This window comes from Arvicola amphibius, chromosome 4 (assembly GCF_903992535.2).
Source record: "Arvicola amphibius chromosome 4, mArvAmp1.2, whole genome shotgun sequence".
NCBI classification, from domain to species: domain Eukaryota; kingdom Metazoa; phylum Chordata; class Mammalia; order Rodentia; family Cricetidae; genus Arvicola; species Arvicola amphibius.
The window spans coordinates 37,902,686-37,923,697 of NC_052050.1; the positions used below are offsets into that span (position 1 = coordinate 37,902,686).

Sequence of the window (21,012 nt, forward strand, 5' to 3'; positions counted from 1 at the left end):
ATTCTCTACTGTGTATGCTTGCTGATACACTATAAAGTGATGTACCTTAATGCTGACAAATTAGATGTCTCTAAACATGAGGTCCAACTCGAGTATTTATTATTTCCAATTTTAAGCCTAATGGTGTTTCCTATGGTTAAGTTCCTCATAGATCCTCCAGAACAAGAGCTACATCCTGTGTTAGTGGAAGTAACACTTGTTAGAAGTAATCTAGGCTTTGTCCACTGAGAAGAGTGTTACCCATTCTATGTACTTACTGCTTTAGGAGCCACGTATCCACCAGGTGCCATGCCTATCCCCGTGGAAAGTTCAAACAGGTCATTCAAACCGCTGCTGACCACAGCAGGAGTAGGTGAAGGAGCGAAGGTTGCAGGCACCGATGATGGGATGAAGGACTGTCCCACCTTTGGGGAAAAAAAGGGAAAGAGATGAGAAAGAATAGATTAATCGTCCTCAAACTGTTACTTATTTTAACAGCACTGGTTAATCCATTAGAAAACACTGCAGTTACAATATTTGTAAGAATCCACTCAGCATATTGTTTCAATTACTTTTTTTCACCAATGATAAATGTAAACATACTTTAGAAGCTTTGTCAAGGTACAGGTAGGATGCAAGAACACAGTGATCCAAGATTTTGTCTTGTTTGTTTCCAATTTTAGCTTCCACGATTCTGTGCAAAAGGCCTACAGGTATTCTAACGAAAGGAGTTTGTGTCTACAGAATGAAGGAGAAGCATCCAACTTAAAAAGCTGTTCCATTTCTACATGAGTTGGGCCAAGTCTTACTTCCATTTGAGTGTTAATATCCAGCAGGAAGCTCTCTGGAGGGAGATGATATTCACACCCCATAGGAACTCATCTATGAGGAAAATGCCTCTACGAATCCAGAACTCTCTCCAATTCCTTCTGGACACCAGGGCATAAAAGCATTCTGCAGTCAAGATGGGAGGGTCCATTTCCTTCAGCTCTTCAGTGTCAGAAACACAAAGATCTCTACAGGCACCACAGCATCAATCCCTAAAGAAGTCCCTAGACCACATGTGGCATGTGACCCAACTTGCAAATGACCCTGCACTCTCTGCCCTCATGCACTGCGACCGAGCTTGTGGTGTGCAGTGCTGGAGAGCAGGGTGGCTACTCCCATAACGTGTGCAGGAAAGAATCAAACAGGGCAGAGCTTCCCATGGTGAAAAAAACAGATGGCACTTACTGCCGGACTTCCTCCAATGCCCCCGCCAAGGTCACTGCCAAGCTGAAAGAGAGAAAGGAGAGAGAGGAGAGAGAGGTAGAGTTCATTTAGCTAAGTACTAGATGCCCACAAAGATTCTGTAAATTGCTCTACCAAGTCATCGGAAACACATGCCATTTGACTTGTCTCCCAAAGCCTAAGGAATTCTAGATCACTGAGAAACATGTTCTAGGGGAACCAAGTCGTGGTAGTGAAAGGGTGTGAGCGTTTAGCAAAAAACTTGGAAGATGCAGCTGGGACATTGTAGGGATGTTTGAGATGTAATTTTCTACCCCAAATTCATTGGCATGAATCCAAATAAGATTTAGTGTTTGTATACTCGAAAGAGCTCTAAGCCCAAGCAGCAGCATTATTTTTCCTTTACAAAGAAATTTAAGGTGGGGGAGAAAAGCAAAGAAAGACGAAAAGTGCTTTAACCTACAAAACCTGTTGCCTTACTGAGATGATAGGAATCAAACCAGTATTGAGTTGCAATTTCAAGCTTCAAAAATTACCAGGGGAACATAAAAGGTTTTTAGTTGAGACTGCTCCTTGGAGGAAAAACAGCTAGTACAGAAAGATATGCATGTATCACCCAAACCTCCCACAGTTGGTACCTCTAAGGAGAGATGCTGTGATTTATATGGAGTCCGTCATTCAAAGGAGGCAAAGTAGAGAATTAGACTAGTTGGTTAGCTGACAGGAGAACATTCCACAGGCTCTTAGTCCTGATTCTTTCCCCTCAGGGCTCTAGAACATACAAAATCCACCCTGAGGGCAGTCTTGTCTCCTTGACAAGACCAACGAAGAAAAACTGGAGCTCTTTAGCTGGTCGGTCGGTCTCTCTCCCCCTCTCTCCTCTCTCCTCTCTCTCCTCTCTCTCTCTCTCTCTCTCTCTCTCTCTCTCTCTCTCTCTCTCTCTCTCTCTCTCTCTCTCACACACACACACACACACACATACACTAATGATACTATTTACAAAGCTAAAGCCTTTTTGTGGGGCGATGTTTGCAGTCCTGTATTTGCATCCTTCCTAGCTCTACAATCCTCTGTGAACCACCAAATAGTTTGTCCTAAAAACAGACTAAAAGTCTAAAAGTACTGCGGTATTTCTTGGTTAGTGATGATAATTTAGAAATCATTGTGTTGGGGTAGTAAAGACAAAATCAGACTGCATCTTTATTTGGGAATGATGATTTATGAAATGACAGTAGTATATAAAATGATGCTGTCAAAACCTAAAATTCAATCTATACTCAAAAATGGTGAGGCCCATGACAAAATGTTGTTTTATTTGAGATAGAAAATAATTCCAGCAGGTGCTTTAGCCAAGCCAACATTTCCAGAATATGGTTCTCACAGATCACTCAATGGTGTCATTGGATGAAGCCAGATACTTAACCAAATAAAAAGTTCACTGCAACCACCAACCTGAGAAACTGAAAAGGTGCCAAAGCCAACAGAAAAGACATTGCATATTGCCTCTCCCTGGTTCTAAAATGATGTATATCGGTAGCATGATGTCTGAAAAGCATGGCATTCTATTTATTAAGACAAATAAATACGTAACATTTATTGCATGCAAGGCATGAAAAGATGCCAAGAATGAAGGGAGCACAGATTAATCAGGGCAGGCTTTACAGACTGGCAGGAGGTAGAAAACACAATGCAAACCTGTACAGATAACTAAGTAGAAAAGAAATTCTGGAGGAACAACCTCCCTCTGCCTAGAAGGTGATGAAGTGAAGATTCAAAGGCATGGCAAGGCAGAATTTTTAAAAAAGCAAAAAGGGCATGGGTCATTTCTCAACAGCATCCACAAAGGCTGAAAACACAGGGCAGATACATTTTTGTTTTTAAAAGTTGAACCGGGCCGGGCGGCGGTGGCGCACGCCTTTAATCCCAGCACTCGGGAGACAGAGGCAGGCGGATCTCTGAGTTCGAGGCCAGCCTGGTCTACAAGAGCTAGTTCCAGGACAGGCTCTAGAAACTACAGGGAAACCCTGTCTCGAAAAAACAAAAAAAAAAAAAAGTTGAATCAAAGAAGCTTGCAAAGGCAATATAATTTGCAAACATCTTTTAATTTTCCTGTTAATAAAAATATGGTGTTTTCTGAGACTAACATTCAAACTTTTAAATAGTATTAATAACTACTTTAGTTATACGCCAGTAACCATGACTACTCTCAACCTTACGTACAAAACATCAATCATCTGTGTGTGCACATAAGCTTTAAAAGCTGCTACTGCCAGTCTCATCCTCAGAGACGATGATTTACTTTTGTGAGGTGTCATCTGGACACTGTGAAATAGTTCTAGTTCATTCTAATATACATTCAGCTAGGGTTGAAAATATCACAGTAGAGGGGCTGGAGAGATGGCTCAGTGGTTAAGAGCACCGCCTGCTCTTCCAAAGGTTTTGAGTTCAATTCCCAGCAACCACATGGTGGCTCACAACTATCTGTAATGAGATCTGGTGCCCTCTTCTGGCCTGCAGGCAGAGTACTGAGAATATTGTATACATAATAAATAAATAAATCTTAAAACAAATATCACAGTAGAGAATTATTAGGATTCAGACAAGATTCTGATGTTAAAAATGACTTCAGAGCTGACTTCTATATAAAGTGAGAGATGAGAACGTGAGGAGATAAGAGAAACCCTCTCTAAGAGAGGAAAGGAAACCAAAAACAAGACTTGAGGAAGAGGCTCTACAAAACATCCCGTTTGTCCTAATGCTGATATGGCTTATGACTTCCTAAAACAGGCTAACCCTCCCTTTCCCAAACCACTCGCTCCTCTGGCCAGGTTTGCAACCCAAGTTTGAAAGACAGAATTCTTTACCAAACTGGTTGGCATATGCTGAGAAGGAAACACATATTTAAAAAAGTAATAGTTTTTCCAAATATTCAATAAAAAGCACAGAGAAGAGGTAGCTATTGGTGATATTTAGATTAAAGGAAATAAAGCCTGTTGTTTGGATCCAAAATGTCCCTCACAGGCTCATGTTTGCACATTTAGTCCCAGCTGCAGGTGTTTGGGGCGTGGAAACCTGGAGTACCGGCCTTGAGGGTTCTACCTAGTCATCTCCATTCTGTTTTATGCTTCCTGATCGATCAAGATGGAGGAGCTTCTACCATGTACTACAGCTGCCATAAACTCTGCTTTTGGGCCAGTGATGAGAGAAGTAACTAAACAAAACCCATTTGTAGTTCTTGTTTTGAGACAGGGTCTTACTATGTAGCTCTTGGTGGCTGGGAACTCATTATGTAGACCATGTTGACCTTGAAATATAGATCTACCTGCTTCTGCTTCCCAAATGTTGTAATTAAAGGTGTGCATCACCATGCCTAGCCATTTTAGTTTTTTTCTTACCTTAGATTTTTATTCTCATCTTTGAATATTATGAGAATATTAGCTGGAAGAGATCTAAACACAATCTTTCCCCATGCTACTGACCAATTTTATTTGGAACCACAGAAGAAACAATCCAGGGGGTTGCAGAGATGGTTCAGTGGTTAAGAGCATTGGCTGTCCTTCCAGAAAATAAGCACTCAATTCCAAGCACCCAAATGGTGGCTCACAATTGTCTACAATTCCAGTCCTAGAGGATCCGACACCCTCTTCCAGGCATGCATGTGGTCCACAGACACACATGCAGGTAAAATACCCAGACACATAAAAATCAATAAATATATTTAAAAATAAAACAATCCTAATGATCCTTTTTGTACTGCAATCCATCTAGAATCAAGAACACATTAATTCATCTAGAATCTGACACACATAAGGCCCAAAAGATATGAGATACACAGTCAGAAATACAAAGGTAAACTTAATTGTGCTATACCTAAAGTAAAGGAAAAGCACAAACCCCAATGTTTCTCAACTAGCAAAAACTAGATTGTAGCTTATATAGACTTTATTTTAAATCTTTCCTCTTGACTAGAAAAGGTTCCAAGGGAGGTCATCTTCTGTGAGAATATGGCAAGGTGGCAGCAAAATGTTAGGGGTGAGAGGCAGTGACTAACAGAGAGAGATCAGCAAGGACAGAAGCCACTCAATACAAAGTATTATCTCAATACAAAGTCTCTTTTATCTACCACACTGACAAATGTAATGAAGCAGATAACCAAGAAAAATACTTAGAAAAGTTATTATATATACATCAGCCTTAATGAGACATTAGTTATCTTCAAATGCTGGGATGAAGTTCATCTAGTAGGGAGCATTCTGAGAGCTCATACTTATCAGGATTCTATACTAAATCAATCACACCAGGACCTATAAAATTCAGGTTTCTATCTGTTATTCAGTGAGCCACTTTCACTATGAAAGCCAGGAGTGAAAGGTGTCCCAATCTTAGGTGTCATATTGTCATTTGTTTTGTTTTGAGACAGGGCTGACCAGCTGGCCTTGAGCTCAGACTGCCTGCCCCTACCTCCCGCACGCACCACCACCACTGCCCCGCACTCTTATTTTTAGCTGAGGTGTCCAGTCACTACTGTGCTTTAGGGGTCTCTTCAAACTGTCCTCATCTCACATCCTATTTTCCTAGGATTACCTTACTGAGGTTGATTTTTCACCATGAAGAAAATAATGTCAACTACAGAACAACTAAATCGGAATATAGAAAAAAAAGGAGAGGTGTCAATTTCAAAGGGGGGTAGGGGAGTGGTTTCTGTTTTGTTTGAAACTGAGCCTTGCTATATATATTCTAGGATGGTCCTGAATTGATAATCTTTCTGCCTCAGTTTCTTGCATCCTGGGACCATAGGCATGAGTCTGAATGTATAGCTATGGAAAAGAACATTTCAAATGCTGAAAACTTTCAACGAGTTTAGCTGACACTTTCAACGAGTAGTGTAATTCCCTATTCCCCAATCTAAACCACAGGATTTTCTGACATTAAATGGTACTGAGGATAGAATTAACATTTGGCTACTGTCAAAGAGTGGTCACTCCACCATGCCTAAAGTAATGCTTAATGAGGGGAATGGAGTTAATGTTGGATTACACAGTAATAGGTCACTGCAGAGCTAATCCAGGAACTGGACAGAATGCAATGATTCCATAGTGACCACTGTAACCTACAAGCTGAACAGATTTAGGCACATTACATGAGCTCTGTAGCAAGGTCAAAAGTCTGAACCACATGTGAACTCCAGATGAGCTCTAAACAGCAGAGGGGAATGTCAGCTCAGCTTGAATGGCTACCTACTACAAAAGAGTAACACAAGAGGGAACTGAAGAAGGAAATTCCATTAAAGAACTAATCTGCTCAACTCTAAGGGAAAAAAATCATAACAAAAGAATATTAACAGAGATACCCATTGATTTAAAGGAAAAATTCCACACAGCATTAGCGACTGGGTCCAGGTTAGGTTCCTCCTGACCCTGCTTTGTGGCCAGTCCAGAGCACATTGACCTATCTCTAAAACTATGGAGCTGTCTAGGTACCTGACAGCTTATTTTCTTAACCACGGAGCAGACTTTAAGCTCAGACATTCTACACTTCAGTCTAGACTCTCATTTATGTGATGCTTTCTAGAACTCACTGAAGGGAAGTGACTCTAAGGAAAGCACCAACCCTTACAGTTTGCTAACAGCTCTGGTCCTCAGGACTCTCGAATGGTGTATAACAAGACACAGGGATTCCCGTCACAAACAAACCTTTGAGGGGAAAATATGGTTTTCAGCTGTTGAAATATCAGATATGGCTTCTCTCTGTAGAGAAGCATCGTAAAACAATCAGTGAAATACACAAGGAGGTTCTGTGAGCATGTGATAAGCCAAGAAACAAACACATGACTAAGAACCAAGACTCCTTTTCCTCAAAGGGGAAAGCAGGGAGCTATAGCAGACACTTTCTGATAAATTTTAAAGTTTCCTTTAAGCCCACAATAGGACTTTCAAGCCAGACAGAAGCTGTATAAAATAGTCTCCCCACTGCTCTTCACACACTACTGCCTCTCTACAGAGAAATTCACCATTTCTCCTCCCAACAGAGGAGGAGCTTGTAAGAATTGCTTTGCTCACAACTCTAACCTGGAATAGAGCCTGACATATCATAAGCATTCAATACGCATTTATTAAATTAATGTTCTAGTGACCAGGTAAGTACAGCTACTGGCAACAGTTCTTAGGAGTCAACTTTGCAACGAATCATTTTATTTACTGGAGAAAATAATCACCAAAGGACAGAAGCCAACAAACTGTCTATTGGCCCAGAGCACACTATTAACATCAATCAATATCTTGAGTAGATATGAGAAGGACCAACTGGGGGAATGAACTCTCCAAGCTGAATGCCTTGCTAGGACGGCACTATCTGCATGGTTTGTTTGTGTTTGAGACAGAGTGTTGATATGTGGATGAGGATGGTCATTTATTTGCTATTATAGCCTAGGCTAGCCTCAAACCAATGACCCTCCTATCTCAGCTTCACCCAGCGTCTGTGTGATTTTGGTAGCAGAAGAGACAACTATTATTTTATCATGAATCACTGCCAAATAGATGAGAAGGTGGGAGTTTGGGTATTCACCTGAAAGAGTTTAAGACCTTGAATTCTTTCTCTTTTCATCAACGAATATAGTTCTCTAATTCTCCAATGCTCATGTACATCCTAGTGACACATTAGCATAAAGGCACACGACACAGAACACAGGTGCAGCATAGAGACGTCTGGGAGAAACCAGTCCATGTTTTGTCTTAAGCAATCAAGTAATTTACATGCTATGTTCTAAGATGTCAGTTTGTCCTGTGCTTTCATTAATCACCGTTAAGCAATACTGATACTGCAAAATGATAAACTGTTATGTTTATCCTGCAGCTTCAAATGCACACTCACTGTCCTGTGCACTCCATAGGACATCGATCAAAGTGAGGTGCCACTGACTTTGCTCTCGAACACAAATTTTGAACCACGTAGCTGAATACAAGGTCATAAAAATTTTGGAGACAGTAAAGGTTTCCATGCAATAACTAAAAATTAATTCAAAATCAAATGTGCAATGAATCACTTCCCATCCATGTTACATCATGTGACTTCACTGAAGTTTTAGCTCTCAACAAGCAGTGTCTGACCTCTGTACTGCTCTGCTGTCATGCCTCTTCACAGCCAACAGTACTGCTCAAAGCTCAGCTCAGACTGAATACTACTGTTTGCTAGGAATTGTACAAAGTTTGCTGCTGCTATTGAAACATCATGGATTAATTATGGAAAGAAAAAAACTTTTAACATTTTCCCACCTGTTTTTTTATTAGCACAAAAGTATCAAATTAGTGTATCTCTGTATTGTGTTATAATATCTGAGTTTCAAAATTGCTGTTTTGAGTTGCTGCATTGAGTTCTATTTTTATTTAATCATTAAATAAACTTTGGTTTGGAATTAGGACAGAATTTCCAACAATGGAGAGGCCCTAAAATACTTCTACCACTTTTGTACTATGCATTTATGAGAAAACAGCATTCTGAGCATTAACAACTATAAAATATAAATATTAACTCTGAAAAATGTTAAAGCTGAAATATCAAATATTCAACCAAGAGTAGCTTTTTATATAAAAATAAACAATGCCCATCACATTAACATGCAGATGTGCTTTGATCATTAAGAAACAGTGAGGGGTTGGAGAGATGGCTCAGAGGTTAAGAGCACTTGCTGCTCTTCCAGAGGTCCTGAGTTCAATTCCCAGCAACTCACAGCCATCTATAATGAGATCTGGTGCCTTCTTCTGGCATGTAGGCACATGTGCAGACAGAACACTGTATACATAATAAATAAATCTTAAAAAAAGAAAAATAAACAGTTTAATTGGAGCTAGAGAGATGGCTCGGAGGTTAAGAACAATTGTCCAAATGATCCAGGTTTAGATTCCAGCACCTCTGTGTCTGTCTACAACCATCTATATATAACTACAGTTCCAGGGGATCCACAGCCCCCCTCTGGCCTCTACAGGTACCAGGTATGCTGCACACGGTGTATTTACATGCATATTGGCAAACCATACATATAAAATATAAAATTAAATTTTTGAATGCTGAATTATATGCACACCAAGTAATTATTTTTAAAATAAATATCTGATTTATTGTCAGAAAAAGTTTGATTTGTATACTTTTCTTTCCTCTTCTTTTTTTTTCTTTGGTGTTTCAAGACAGGGTTTCTCTGTATAGCCCTGGCTGTCCTCAAACTCAGAGAGAGTCATCTGTCTCTGCCTTCTGAGTGTTGGGACTAAAGGTGTGCACAACCACCACTTGACAATATATGTTGTGGCCCACACAAAGGGTTTGTTTTTGTTTTGGTGTCGGGTCCCCTGGAATTGGAGTTACATACAGCTATGAGCTGCCTCTGGAAGAGCAGTCAGTGCTCTTGGCAGCTGAGTCATCTCACCAGCCCTTAGTATACTTATTTATGTATATACTGAGGGCTGCATAAAAATTTCTTGGGCAAAGAGGATCTTGAATGGAAAACATTTAAGTTCTATTCCAGAAAAATGGCAATTACAAACAAACCAGAGTAATCACAAAATGGTGATAAATTTTGAAGATTAGAAATGGATTAACAGTAAACAACTGTCAAATTTCTTCTAAATTGCCTGTTATGGTTTGGGTAAGTGTCCCCATATAGTCCATGTGTTAAAGGCTGGTCTAAACAAAGGCTATGGGGAGGTATGGGAAGAAGCATAAGTACAAAGAGTGGCCCTTATGAGAAGGATGCTGGTCTCTGAATAGGGCGGGCCCCTGTAACCCTTCTCATGTTTGAATTTCCAGAAATGGAGCAAGTGATGGCAGTCTATCAACTATTGCTACCCTGTGCTGTCTCACTGGAGGCCCTGTCTCTGCAGTCTCAATCTGGTACTGGAGTCCTATAGGACTCCTAAAGAGGGGCTGGTTTTCAGTTACACTGGAATCTTGCAGAAGTCCATCCAACAGGGTGGATGAACTTACCAACAAGTGTGAAGGCAAGCAGGGAAAAGCAAAGCTTCCTTTTTCCATGTTCTTTATGTGGGCAACATCAGATGATGTGGCCCAGATTTAGGGTGGGTCATCCTGCCTCTAATAATCATATTAAGAAACCCCTTCAAGACATGGCCAGAAGCTTGGATTTTAGTTAATTCCAAATTAGTCAAAATGACAATCAAGATTAGCCACCCACAGGTCCCAAAGCAATAGGACTAAACATTCGTTATCTGAAGCCACCAAAACGATGCGCCAACACAAACCCTTTCTCGTCATAGGTGGATTATCTCAGGTTCTGCTTACAGTAACAAAGGTGACTAGCAAACTGAGGCTAGCCCTTAATTAAATTTCTGCATCAACAAAAATGAGTTTTAGAACCACTCTGAAAAATGTAATGGGTAAAATGGGTCAAGAACTTACAAAGATCTCTGTGATGGTTTAAGGAGGTAAGGCTTCCACAGACTCATGTTTTTGATGTCTGGCCCATAGGGAGTGGCACATTAGGAAGTGTGGCCTTTTTGGGGAAAGCCTGTCACTGCGAGGACAGGCTTTGAGGTCTCACATGCTCAAGAGACACCCAGTGTGGCACTCAGTCTCCTGCTGCTGCTCATGGATCAAGATGTAGAGCTCTTGGCCCCTTCTCCAGCACCATGCCTGCCTTCATGTTGCCATGTGTCCTGCCATGATGATAATGGACTAAACCCCTGAAACTGTAAGCCAGCCCCAATGAAATGTTTCTCCTGCATGGTATCTCTTCATAGTGATAGAAACCCTAACTAAGACAATCTCTCCACACAACAAACTTAGAAAACCAAGTTCTTCAGTCACTGCAAAGGAGAAACAACAATGCAAAACTAGAATTTATGGAGACTTTCCTGTGGGCTAAGCACTCAAAACCATTAATAACGTAGTACATGACAAAAAACACAAGGTAAAGAACTGCAGGGAACAGCGTGGGAGGGAGGCTCTGAAAAGCAGTCCCTAGAATCTAGAAAATCATAGCTTCTTCTAGATCCTGCTCTCGCTCCAGCTAGGGACAGAATCCTTCTCTAGTATGAAATCCTTCCTCAGCATAAAGAGCACCTGGAATAATGTTTTCTTCGTATTTTTTGATACACAATAGCACCACTTAAAAGAACAAAAGACCATTTAGTCAAGGCCTCTGTTGATAGACTAAAAGTAAAGGCAACAAATAATTGGGATTCAGTGGTTACTCCATAGTCCTCACAGGTATCAGACGCCTGAGTATAACACAGACAAGAGTCACAAACATGGATCTCAGGTCATCGCCTATCCTACACCAATTTTTCTCACCATGCAGAAGGATATGCATGGTGAGAAAAATCATACCTAACCCAGAACAGGCAGTTTTATAGATTGGTATCAATGGCATTAATACACATGGCTTATCACACAAAGAAATGAAAAAGTCAAGATAACTACTCACGTAAGCCTACCCCTAAATTGAATGCCACCATGCTTTACTTATAGAACTGACAAACCACTTAGTTACATTTTACCTGAATTCTCCACATTAAGCTGACAGTGTGTTTACAGTAACAGAAGCAAGAAATGTCTGTAGAGTAGAAGCAGCAAGGGAAGAAAGCTGAAGAGCAATAAGAATAGAAGTGGCAACGAGACGGCAAGAATAAGCAGGAATTAAGTTTGATTCAAATTTTGAGCTAAACAGGCATTCCATTTCTAAAACTGCCTGAGCTCCTGTTTTTCAAAAGTGACTGCCCCCTTAAAACAAAACATAAACCAAACAGGCCTCAGGAGCTTGGCGTGGCTCCTCTGTATCCAGCGGCATTCCAGCCTAGTCTGCTGTATATAGGAGTCGCAGATTCCCAGTCACTGTCATCAATGGGAGAACGCTCTACTCAGGTATGGTTAGTAAATTAATTAGCATTTCCTGAACAAGACAGCTCTAGGAAAAGGTCACTAAATAGCACAATCTCTCAAGTATAGTGATGAAGAAGGTAAAAAGCAAAAAAGACAAACTGGAGGATCAGAAGAATCTAAAAAAAAAAAAAAAAAAAAAAGGCTGAAAATACCTGCTAATGAACAGAAACTTTTAGGAAAATGAGCCAATAAAGCTGGCACACACCTGTGATCCCAGCATGTTCAAGGTGACGCCAGACAGGGACAGAGTGGGAGCTTGACTAACAAAAGCATATACTCCTAATAGAGAATGATCTCAATGTTTTCAGTATCCAATATATCTGATCAAGTTTAACTTCTAGCCAAGACAGACTGAATCACTTAAAATCCCAATGGAAAGAAGAAAAACAAAACAAATAAAAAAAACCCCACAAAAACCCAACAGAACAAAGGTAAACACAGAGATGTCTAGTTTTTAAAATATTCATTTTTATTTATTTTATTATTTGTTATTAGTGTGCATGTGTGCCAGTGTGCACGCATGTGTGCATACAGACCAAAGGACAACTTGGCTTACTCCTTCCACCCTGGAATCTAGGGACTGAACTTGGGTCATCACTGGCCTGAGATGTCTGTTTTTGTAAGCTGTGTCAAAGAGGCTTGTCAGAAAACAATTTTTGGGGGGAATAAGTCACTGTTTGGCACAAGAGATCAGCTACCTAATTCCACTTAGAATTATATTTGGCTCGATGCTCTCAATCCTGGCTGTAAAGTTAAAAACAGCTCCAACAACTTTAAAATTAAAAAAAAAAAAGAGCATTTGGGGCCAGGTTTGGTGGTGCACACCTTTAATCTCATCACTTGGGAGGCAGAAGCCTGCAGATCTCTGAGTTCAAGGCCAATCTGTTTTACACAGTAAGACTGTCTCAGAAAAGATCCTGCTCCGCAGATGTTTTACTGCTACATATAAATAGCATTGCTAGATGAGGTTAATTGTGCAGCTGGAATGAGAATCATCAAAAGGTAAGGAGTTGGTAGGTAAAACTACCTAGTAGCATACCACTGACCTGCATGGAGTGAGGTTTAGTTAATACCCAACACTAATGCTGGATCTTGTGGCATATGCCTGAAATCTCAGCAGTAGATCAATTTGAGACTAACTTAGGTTACATACAAAAAAAAAAAAAAAAAAAAAACCCCTGTCAAAAACAAAAAACCCGCCTCAAAAACAAGGTAGAAAGCAAAGAACAACACCTAAGGCTGTCCCCATATACATGACTAACCAAAACAAACACAAAAACCGCAAATAGGTTTTACCAGAGCCTAACAAATCAGGATCTCTCTGGTGCAAGATCTTTATACACATTATTATATAGTTTTATGAAATGTTACTTACTATAAGGAAAGGTTTCATTTAAGAAATGACACTATTTATACAGATTGCAAAAAAAAAAAAAAACCGAAATTATTTTCCTCTTTAGATCACTTGAACAGGTATTTTTAAAGCATCATAGTCCACTGATGCCTTAGAAACTTATTTTCTGGGCTGGAGAGATGGCTCAGAGGGTAAGAGCACTGGCTGCTCTTCCAGAGGTGGCTCACAACCATCTGTAATGATTTCGTGTCCTCTTCTGACCTACAGGCATACATGCAGACAGACCACTGTATACATAATAAATAAATAAGTCTTTTTTCTTTCTTTCTTTTAAAAAAAAAAAAAACTCATTTCCACATAGCCAGATTTGGGCTTCTCTTGTGATGCTCTTGTAAAAGAAATTTCTGTCTTCTGAGTGAATATATTAAACTACATGCAGATCCAAAGTAAAAAGTAAGAGCTGTCAGTGCTCACACGATGGCTCACAACCATCTGTAACTCCAGCTCCAGAGGATACGGTGTCCTCTTTTAGTCTCTGAGGCACCAAGGATACATGTGGTACACAGCCATAAAACACAAAGCACCCATACACATTTAATGGGCTAGAAAAGTACCCTGTCATTTTTTTTTTTTTTAGACAAAGGGTCTTATAATATAGCCCTGGCTGTCCTGAAATTCCAATGTAGACTAGGCTTGCCTCAAACTCACCGAGAACCATCTACTTCTGCCTCCCAAGTGCTGGGATTAAGGGGCACTATGCTTAACCTCAAGCAAGTTCTTAGAACCTTTACACTCACTAACTAGGCTATGTTGGCTGGCCAACAAGCCCCAGAGATCGATCCACCTGTCCATGCCTCTGAGTATCGGGCTTAGAAATATGTGCCACCATTACCTGTTTTTTAATGTGGGTGCTGGCAATCAAACTCAGGTTCTCGCCCTTCAAGACTTAGCCATTTTAGCTGGGTGGTGGTGGCACACACCTTTAATCCCAGCACTTGGGAGGCAGAGGCAGGTGAATCTCTGTGCATTTGAGACTAGCCTCGAACTAGAACTAGGTCTAGAGAGCTAGTTCCAGGACAGCTAGGGCTGTTACAGAGAGAAAATCTGTCTCTTCCCACAGCCTTTTTGTCTGAAGCAATACAACAAGTTTTATCTTTATGTACTATGTATCTATCCACCTGTTAGAATTGTGGGCCTGGAAACACCAAAACCAGGGCCTCTTCTCCACCTCCATCCCTAACCCCCTGTTTGTCCTCTTAGGTTCAATGAGTCCATCATGTAGCAACCCTCCAGAGAAAGCGTAAGGATAAACCTGAGGATGTAGTATTCAACCTATAGTTGATACATCAATACAACAAGAGCTATTTTCATTTCTTGGGCAGTTCCACGATACTTAAATTATCTGTCTATTTTGAGTTGTAAAAGGCTATACAGCAATGTGGGATGATGACAAAATACTATTCTTCTATAGTTAGTCAAGACCAAATTCCATGTTCAAAAGAAAGACAATAGGGATGTTAAATGTGGTAACAAGCTAGAGTTCCCTGCACGGTCTGTGACTAGACTGGATGCAGTGCACAACTCACAGAGGTCTGACTATAACCTTAATGGATTCTCTGCCAATCGAAACTTAAATGCAACTATACTGACATGGAAAAGCCATAGTCCTCATAACGCTTAAGAGATGACATTATATACAGAAGAGAGTTAAGTGGTTTTGCTTCTATCATCTCCGAAAGTGTGATGATACTATGGTGTGTGCCTTTTAATGTTGCTGGGAAATACATCAACTTGTCAGGCATCCTGATAGTCACCAGAGTATCGGACACCTAGTCTGTAATCCACCAAGGTTAAGTACCTGATTTGCAGGGAGCCTTGTGACCTACCATTTTCCTAGGCTTTTCCCCAGACATGGACGGTTGCCATTTGATAATTTCTCCATCTTGTACAACAATAACTGGTGGCCCATGTCCCAGACATTCTGGACTTTGGAGCCTTTTATTATTAGAATCCTGGAAGCTAATTAATTGGAAGTATGGCAAAGGCAGAAGCAAGGAGGAGGAAGGGGAAAAGTCAGCAGTCTTTTCCAACTGTAATGAAGGTACAGTTTAGACAAAAACGCTCACATAACTGCCTTAAAACATTTCAGAGTTGGAAAATGCACAAACCAATAAATATTTAAAAGAATATATTTAAAAAATTTTTTAAGAGTGTGTGCATGCTAAAGCAGGGTCTCCTGTAACTCAGGCTTGCCTCAAACTCACTTTGTAACCAAGGTTGGCCTTCAACTCCTGATCCTCCTGCCTCTCCTCCCAAGTGATGGGATTATAGGTAAGTACCACCACACCCAACAAGGCAGAGGTTTAAAGGCCTGAAAGATGGTGACCAGTATGAAGCCACTTTAATGATACTCAGGACCAAAGGAAAACTTATAAGAAGTTAAGAAGCAGGAAAAATAATGAACTCTGGTTAAGGACATTAATAAGATAGCCAAATAACAGGTTGGCTAAATACCAGAAGTTCTATTTATAAGCAGGTCAACATGATAAATCTATACACATGCAGACATATTCCATCCCAATAATGAACAGAATGGTAATGAACTCTTTAAAGATAGATAATTCTATCCTTTACACAGGACATTTCTGCTTATCAAGGAAAGCCGAATAAAGTTCTCTAGTTCACCAAGAACTAAAAATAAGCAGAGAAAAGGAACTGCTTACCAGGCTATCCAGTCCTCCTCCTAAAAGGTCCACAGCTCCCATCTGCATGGAGGACACTTGTGGCACGTTCACTGGGGGACCCAGGTCAAGATTTAAAAGATCCCCCAGAAGGTCACCTTGAGAGGGGATAACCTGAGGTTGTTCCAGGTTGGTTGCAGTGGTGGTGCCAACAGGGCTATCCCCTGCATCAGTGCTGTAATCAAACACAGAAGAGAGATGAGAAAAACCATCTTCACCCATGATACAAAAAAGCAACAAGCAAATGTCACAGGTATAATCACAAAACAATAAATCTGCAATTAAAGAATTAAACAGGGCTTAGATGGATCAGGAGGTAAAGGTTCGTGCCATCGAGTTCAATCTCAAGAATTCACACAGTGGAAGAGAACTGACTCCCACAGGTTGTCCTTCGTGAGATGTGCACACACACATATAACAAATAAATACATGTTAACAAAAAACTTAAGTAGTTTTGGACAAGATCTGAACATGGAGAAATAAGGAGAATGGCAGTAAACAAACATTAGGGAGAGGATTAGCAATGCTGCCAATAGGGGATCCAGAAGGATGATTAAAAAAAAAAAGACACTCAGGTTTTGTCTGTTTTTGTTTTGGTGTTCTTATGCTAAGGACACATTCTACAACCGTGCTATAACCATAACTTCAAGATGCTTAATTCTGTTATGTGTAAAGAAAAATAACTACAGATGTTCAAAAGTCAACTAAAGGCAAGTGACTGGCAGCCAGACAATAAACTTGGAAAGAAACTTATATACACATCTCAAGGCTGTGGGGCCATTTAGGGGATAGGGCCTGGCTGGCAGAAGTAGGTCAATAGAGATAAACTTTCAAAGGCATACCCGACATCCTGTTCGCTTCTATGAGAACAAAGTGCTGCCTTATACCCCTACTGCCATGAATAGGGGTGTTCCTGTGCCCATACCTTCTCTGCTATGACCAGGGCAAAATAAATCCCACTTGTTTCTGTCACATATTTTGACACAGTAGTAAGATAAATGTGCTAGTCACTTGTCTCATTGCTGTGACAAAGTACGTGATAAAAACAACTTAAGAAAGAGTTTTGGCTCATAGTTCAAGTGTGTGGTTCATCATGGTAGGGAGGGCATGGTGGCTAGAGCAGGAGACAGATGCTCACACTCTGCCCAATCAGGAAACCCAGAGCAATGAATACTGGTGCTCAGCTTACCTTCTTTTTATTCAGCCTGGGCCCCCAGCTCCTGTCTCTTAGGGTTGGCCTTCCCAACTGAATTAACCCAGTCTGGACAATCTCTACAAACATGCTGACATTTGTTTCCATGGTTGCTGAATCATTAGGATCTGGCTGCCAAAAGTTACAGTTTCTTTCTGGTACTAGCCTGTTCTCTGCTTCTTCTGCTGCAGAGTGATTGAGCAGCTGCCTCACATTCCTACTGCCTTGAGTGGAGCGCTCCTGGTGCCATGTCTTCCCTACTACAGTTCCTTAAGCAGGGGAGCCCCTCTATCCCCTTCCCTAAGATTTTTCTATCAGACGTTGTCACATGAAAACTAACAACATGGAACTGCAGAGATTGAAGAAAAAGACAATCTAAGAAAGACAATTTAAGATGAAAAGTATCAATAAAGCCATGTCATGAAGGGACAAAGGCAGAAGTCACAGGAGATGATCTCAGAACTTTTAAGAAATACATGAACACAAAGGCTAATGAAATTACATCCAAGAAAATCAATATCCAGTGTTTCCCATTATAAAGTTGTGTAAAGTAACTGCATAAATGCCATCAAAGATATAATCTCAAAGGTTAACTTGTCCCAAACCAGACAACTATTTACCACATCACCTTTCTAGGGCAAATATTGGGCACAGTACACACTTGGGAAGACAGCACTTCACTCTTCTCTGAGTGATTCTGAAAGACCTCACCTTTTAAACCACTACAAGAGGATGCTGCGAATACTATTGGTTAATAAAGGACTGCTTTGAACCTATAGCAGGGCAGAACTTAGCTAGGCAGGGAAAACTAAACTGAAAGCTGGGAGAAAGGAGGCAAGAGGAGGGAGAAGCCATGTAGCCCGTCAGAGACAGATGCGGGACAGAACTTAATTACCCAGTAAGTCACAGCCACGTGACGATACACAGATTAATAGAGATGGGTTAGTTTAGGATATGAGTTAGCTAGGAATACGCTTAAGCTATTGGCAAAACAGTACTGCAAATAATATTGTTTCTGTATGATTATTTTGGGAGTCTGGGTGGCCAGGAAACAAACAAGCAGCCGCCTACTACAGATGGACCTTTCTCACATGCCATTTGCAGCAATTAATCACATATATCTACAACCCTTTTTGTTTTTTGGATGGTGGGCGTGCTGGGAATTGAACTTAGGGGCCTCAGAGGTGCTAGACAAGCACTCTACCACAGAAGTATATTCCCCAGCCATTATCTCCACTTAGACCAAAGTATGTTTTTCTTGTATCAGTCTTTTTTTTAAAAAAATATTTATTTATTATGTATACGGTATTCTGTCTGTGTGCATGCCTGCAGGCCAGAAGAGGGCACCAACCCCATTACAGATGGCTGTGAGCCACCATGTGATTGCTGGGAATTGAACTCAGGACCTTTGGAAGAGCAGGCGATGCTCTTAACCTCTGAGCCATCTCTCCAGCCCCCTGTATCAGTCTTTAAAGACAAAAATAAAGTACAAATGGCTAAGGGGCTTTGTTTGATAAGGACCTATGTATAAAGCTAGACTTGGTTGCCTAGGCCTGCAGTCCCAACTTCATGGCAAACTGCAGCAGGAAAACCTAAGCTTCTAGGCTGAACAATCAGTTTTGGCCAGCCTTGGGTACATAAACCCTGCCTTAAAAGACAGAAGCAGGCTGGGCAATGGTGGCACACACCTTTAATCCCAGCATTCAAGAGGCAGAGGCAGGTGGATCTTGTGAATTCTAGGCCAGCCAGGGCTACACAGAGAAACTCTGTTTCAAAAAAACCAAAAAAACCCACATCTCTAAACAAAAGCAAAAAGAGTTTATTAGTGTTCCTCAATTTTAAAATTGAGGAGTTAGGAAGCAAAAGCTGCATGCTGCCTGTGGTCTGCTCCTAACACACTTTCCTTACTAACCTCATTAAACTAATTTGGTGAAACAAAACAAACCAGGTATATGTAACTGAAAGCTATATCTATACATAGAATCTAAGCGGTAATACATTGTAATTTTGTAAAAGCATTTTATTAGTAGTTTAACGTAAGTCATCTATACAAGAGAAATGGTCTCTATTAAGATTTTTTGTGTGTATATGAACATGTGCCAACCCACAGAGGACAGAGGAAAGCTGAGGCATTATTCCTCAGGTGCCCAGTTTATTTTTCTTTCCATTTACGCACATCTGTCTGTGTCTGTCTAAGTGCATGCGGCATGTGTTCCATGTCAAGGAGCCCTGGGAGCTTGATTAGTTTGGCTAGCCAGTGGCCCCAGAACTTTCCTCTCACCTCCCCAGTGCTCGACTACAAGCACTCACTACCATGCCTAGTTTTCCCACATAGATTCTGGGGACCAAACTCCCTCTGACACCTGAGCAAACTCCTCAGGCCCGGTATTTAATAAATTACTAGACTTAAGCAACTTTCAAACCTTATCAAAACAGAAGGTATGAGCATAATTTCCTATAGTTTTATTGTACTCCTATGCTGGAACTGAGAGAAAGAAGCCCTTTAGGGCAGCAAGATTGCAGAAGGCACAGCAAGATCCTTTTCAGGCACAGAGCAGAAGACAAGGCGCCTAACCAGCAACTTAGTACTCATGGAATAACTTCACCTGCTTACCTCCCGTGATGAATTGGCAAGTGCTTGCGATGAATCCCATGACTCCCTTCCACAAAGGCATTTGGAGGTTTGTGGTACACAGAGGCCAAAGAACCAATGTGGCAGATGAGCTCATCCAGAAGGGTAGGCTCTATGAGGTCTGTCTCCTCAGAGATCAGTGGCTTCTCAGAGAGTACTACTTCTTTGGCTGTCACAGGGTCAGTTGAAAGAAGGCGCCAATAAATATAACCCCGATCTCGAAGGTCAGGATTATCAGAATCCTAAAGCAAAGCAAAGGCAACGAGAGTCAGATGGATCTGTCTCCACAAAGACACTAAAGTGTCAGGCTTACTACTGTAGTGACTTACGCAGATTAGCTATTTTACTGGGATCTAATAATATAGTTTTAATTCTATATGTCTAATGTTTCAAGGAACTTAAACATACACTGAGATGGGGTTAATGTTCAGACTCAAATTCAAAGGGAAGCTGAGAAGAAAAAAAGCCACTTTAATCCAGCAATAGTTAAATGGCCTTGGGAAATAAGAATAGTATTTTAATTATTCTATTAAGGTCTCTGTATATCATGATAGCTCAGTGGGTTAAGGCACATGCAGGCCTTGTGACCTGAGTTAAACCTCCGGGACCTATATGACAGGAGGAAAGAGAATTGACTCCACACAAGCTGTCAACTGATTTCTACAAGCAGAGTGTGTGTGAGATGTGCGCACGCTCTCTCTCTCTCTCTCCTCTCTCTCTCTCTCTCTCTCTCTCTCTCTCCACACACACACAAATAAAAATGTGTCTTTTTAAAAAAGACTTTTTATTTTACTTGTACCAGTGTTCGCCTACATACAGTATACATAAGTACACCATGTGCATGCAATACCCACAAAGGACAGAGGAGGACGTCAGAGCCCCTGGAACTAGAATTACAGATGGCTGTAAGCAGCCATGTTGATGCTGGGAAATGAAGTCAGGTCCTTTGCAAGAGCAGTAAGTACTCTTAACCATCGAGTCATCTCTCTAGCCCTCA

At 40.8% G+C, this 21,012-nt stretch overlaps 1 protein-coding gene across 3 annotated transcripts in view; it reads right to left on the reverse strand.

Annotated features, from left to right (window-relative positions):
* The window catches only part of Ap2b1 (adaptor related protein complex 2 subunit beta 1), a 113,336-nt gene that overhangs the window by 43,698 nt on the left and 48,626 nt on the right, over positions 1-21,012 (reverse strand). For 2 of the 3 annotated variants that reach the window (XM_038324822.2, XM_038324821.2), the window contains exons 13-16: positions 19,998-20,257; positions 16,174-16,366; positions 1,213-1,254; positions 258-404 (exon numbers count right to left, since the gene is read on the reverse strand). In XM_038324822.2, coding sequence (XP_038180750.1) covers positions 258-404; positions 1,213-1,254; positions 16,174-16,366; positions 19,998-20,257 — 642 coding nt within the window. The remainder of the gene's footprint in view (positions 1-257; positions 405-1,212; positions 1,255-16,173; positions 16,367-19,997; positions 20,258-21,012) is intronic. The other variant, XM_038324823.2, reaches the window with a different exon arrangement.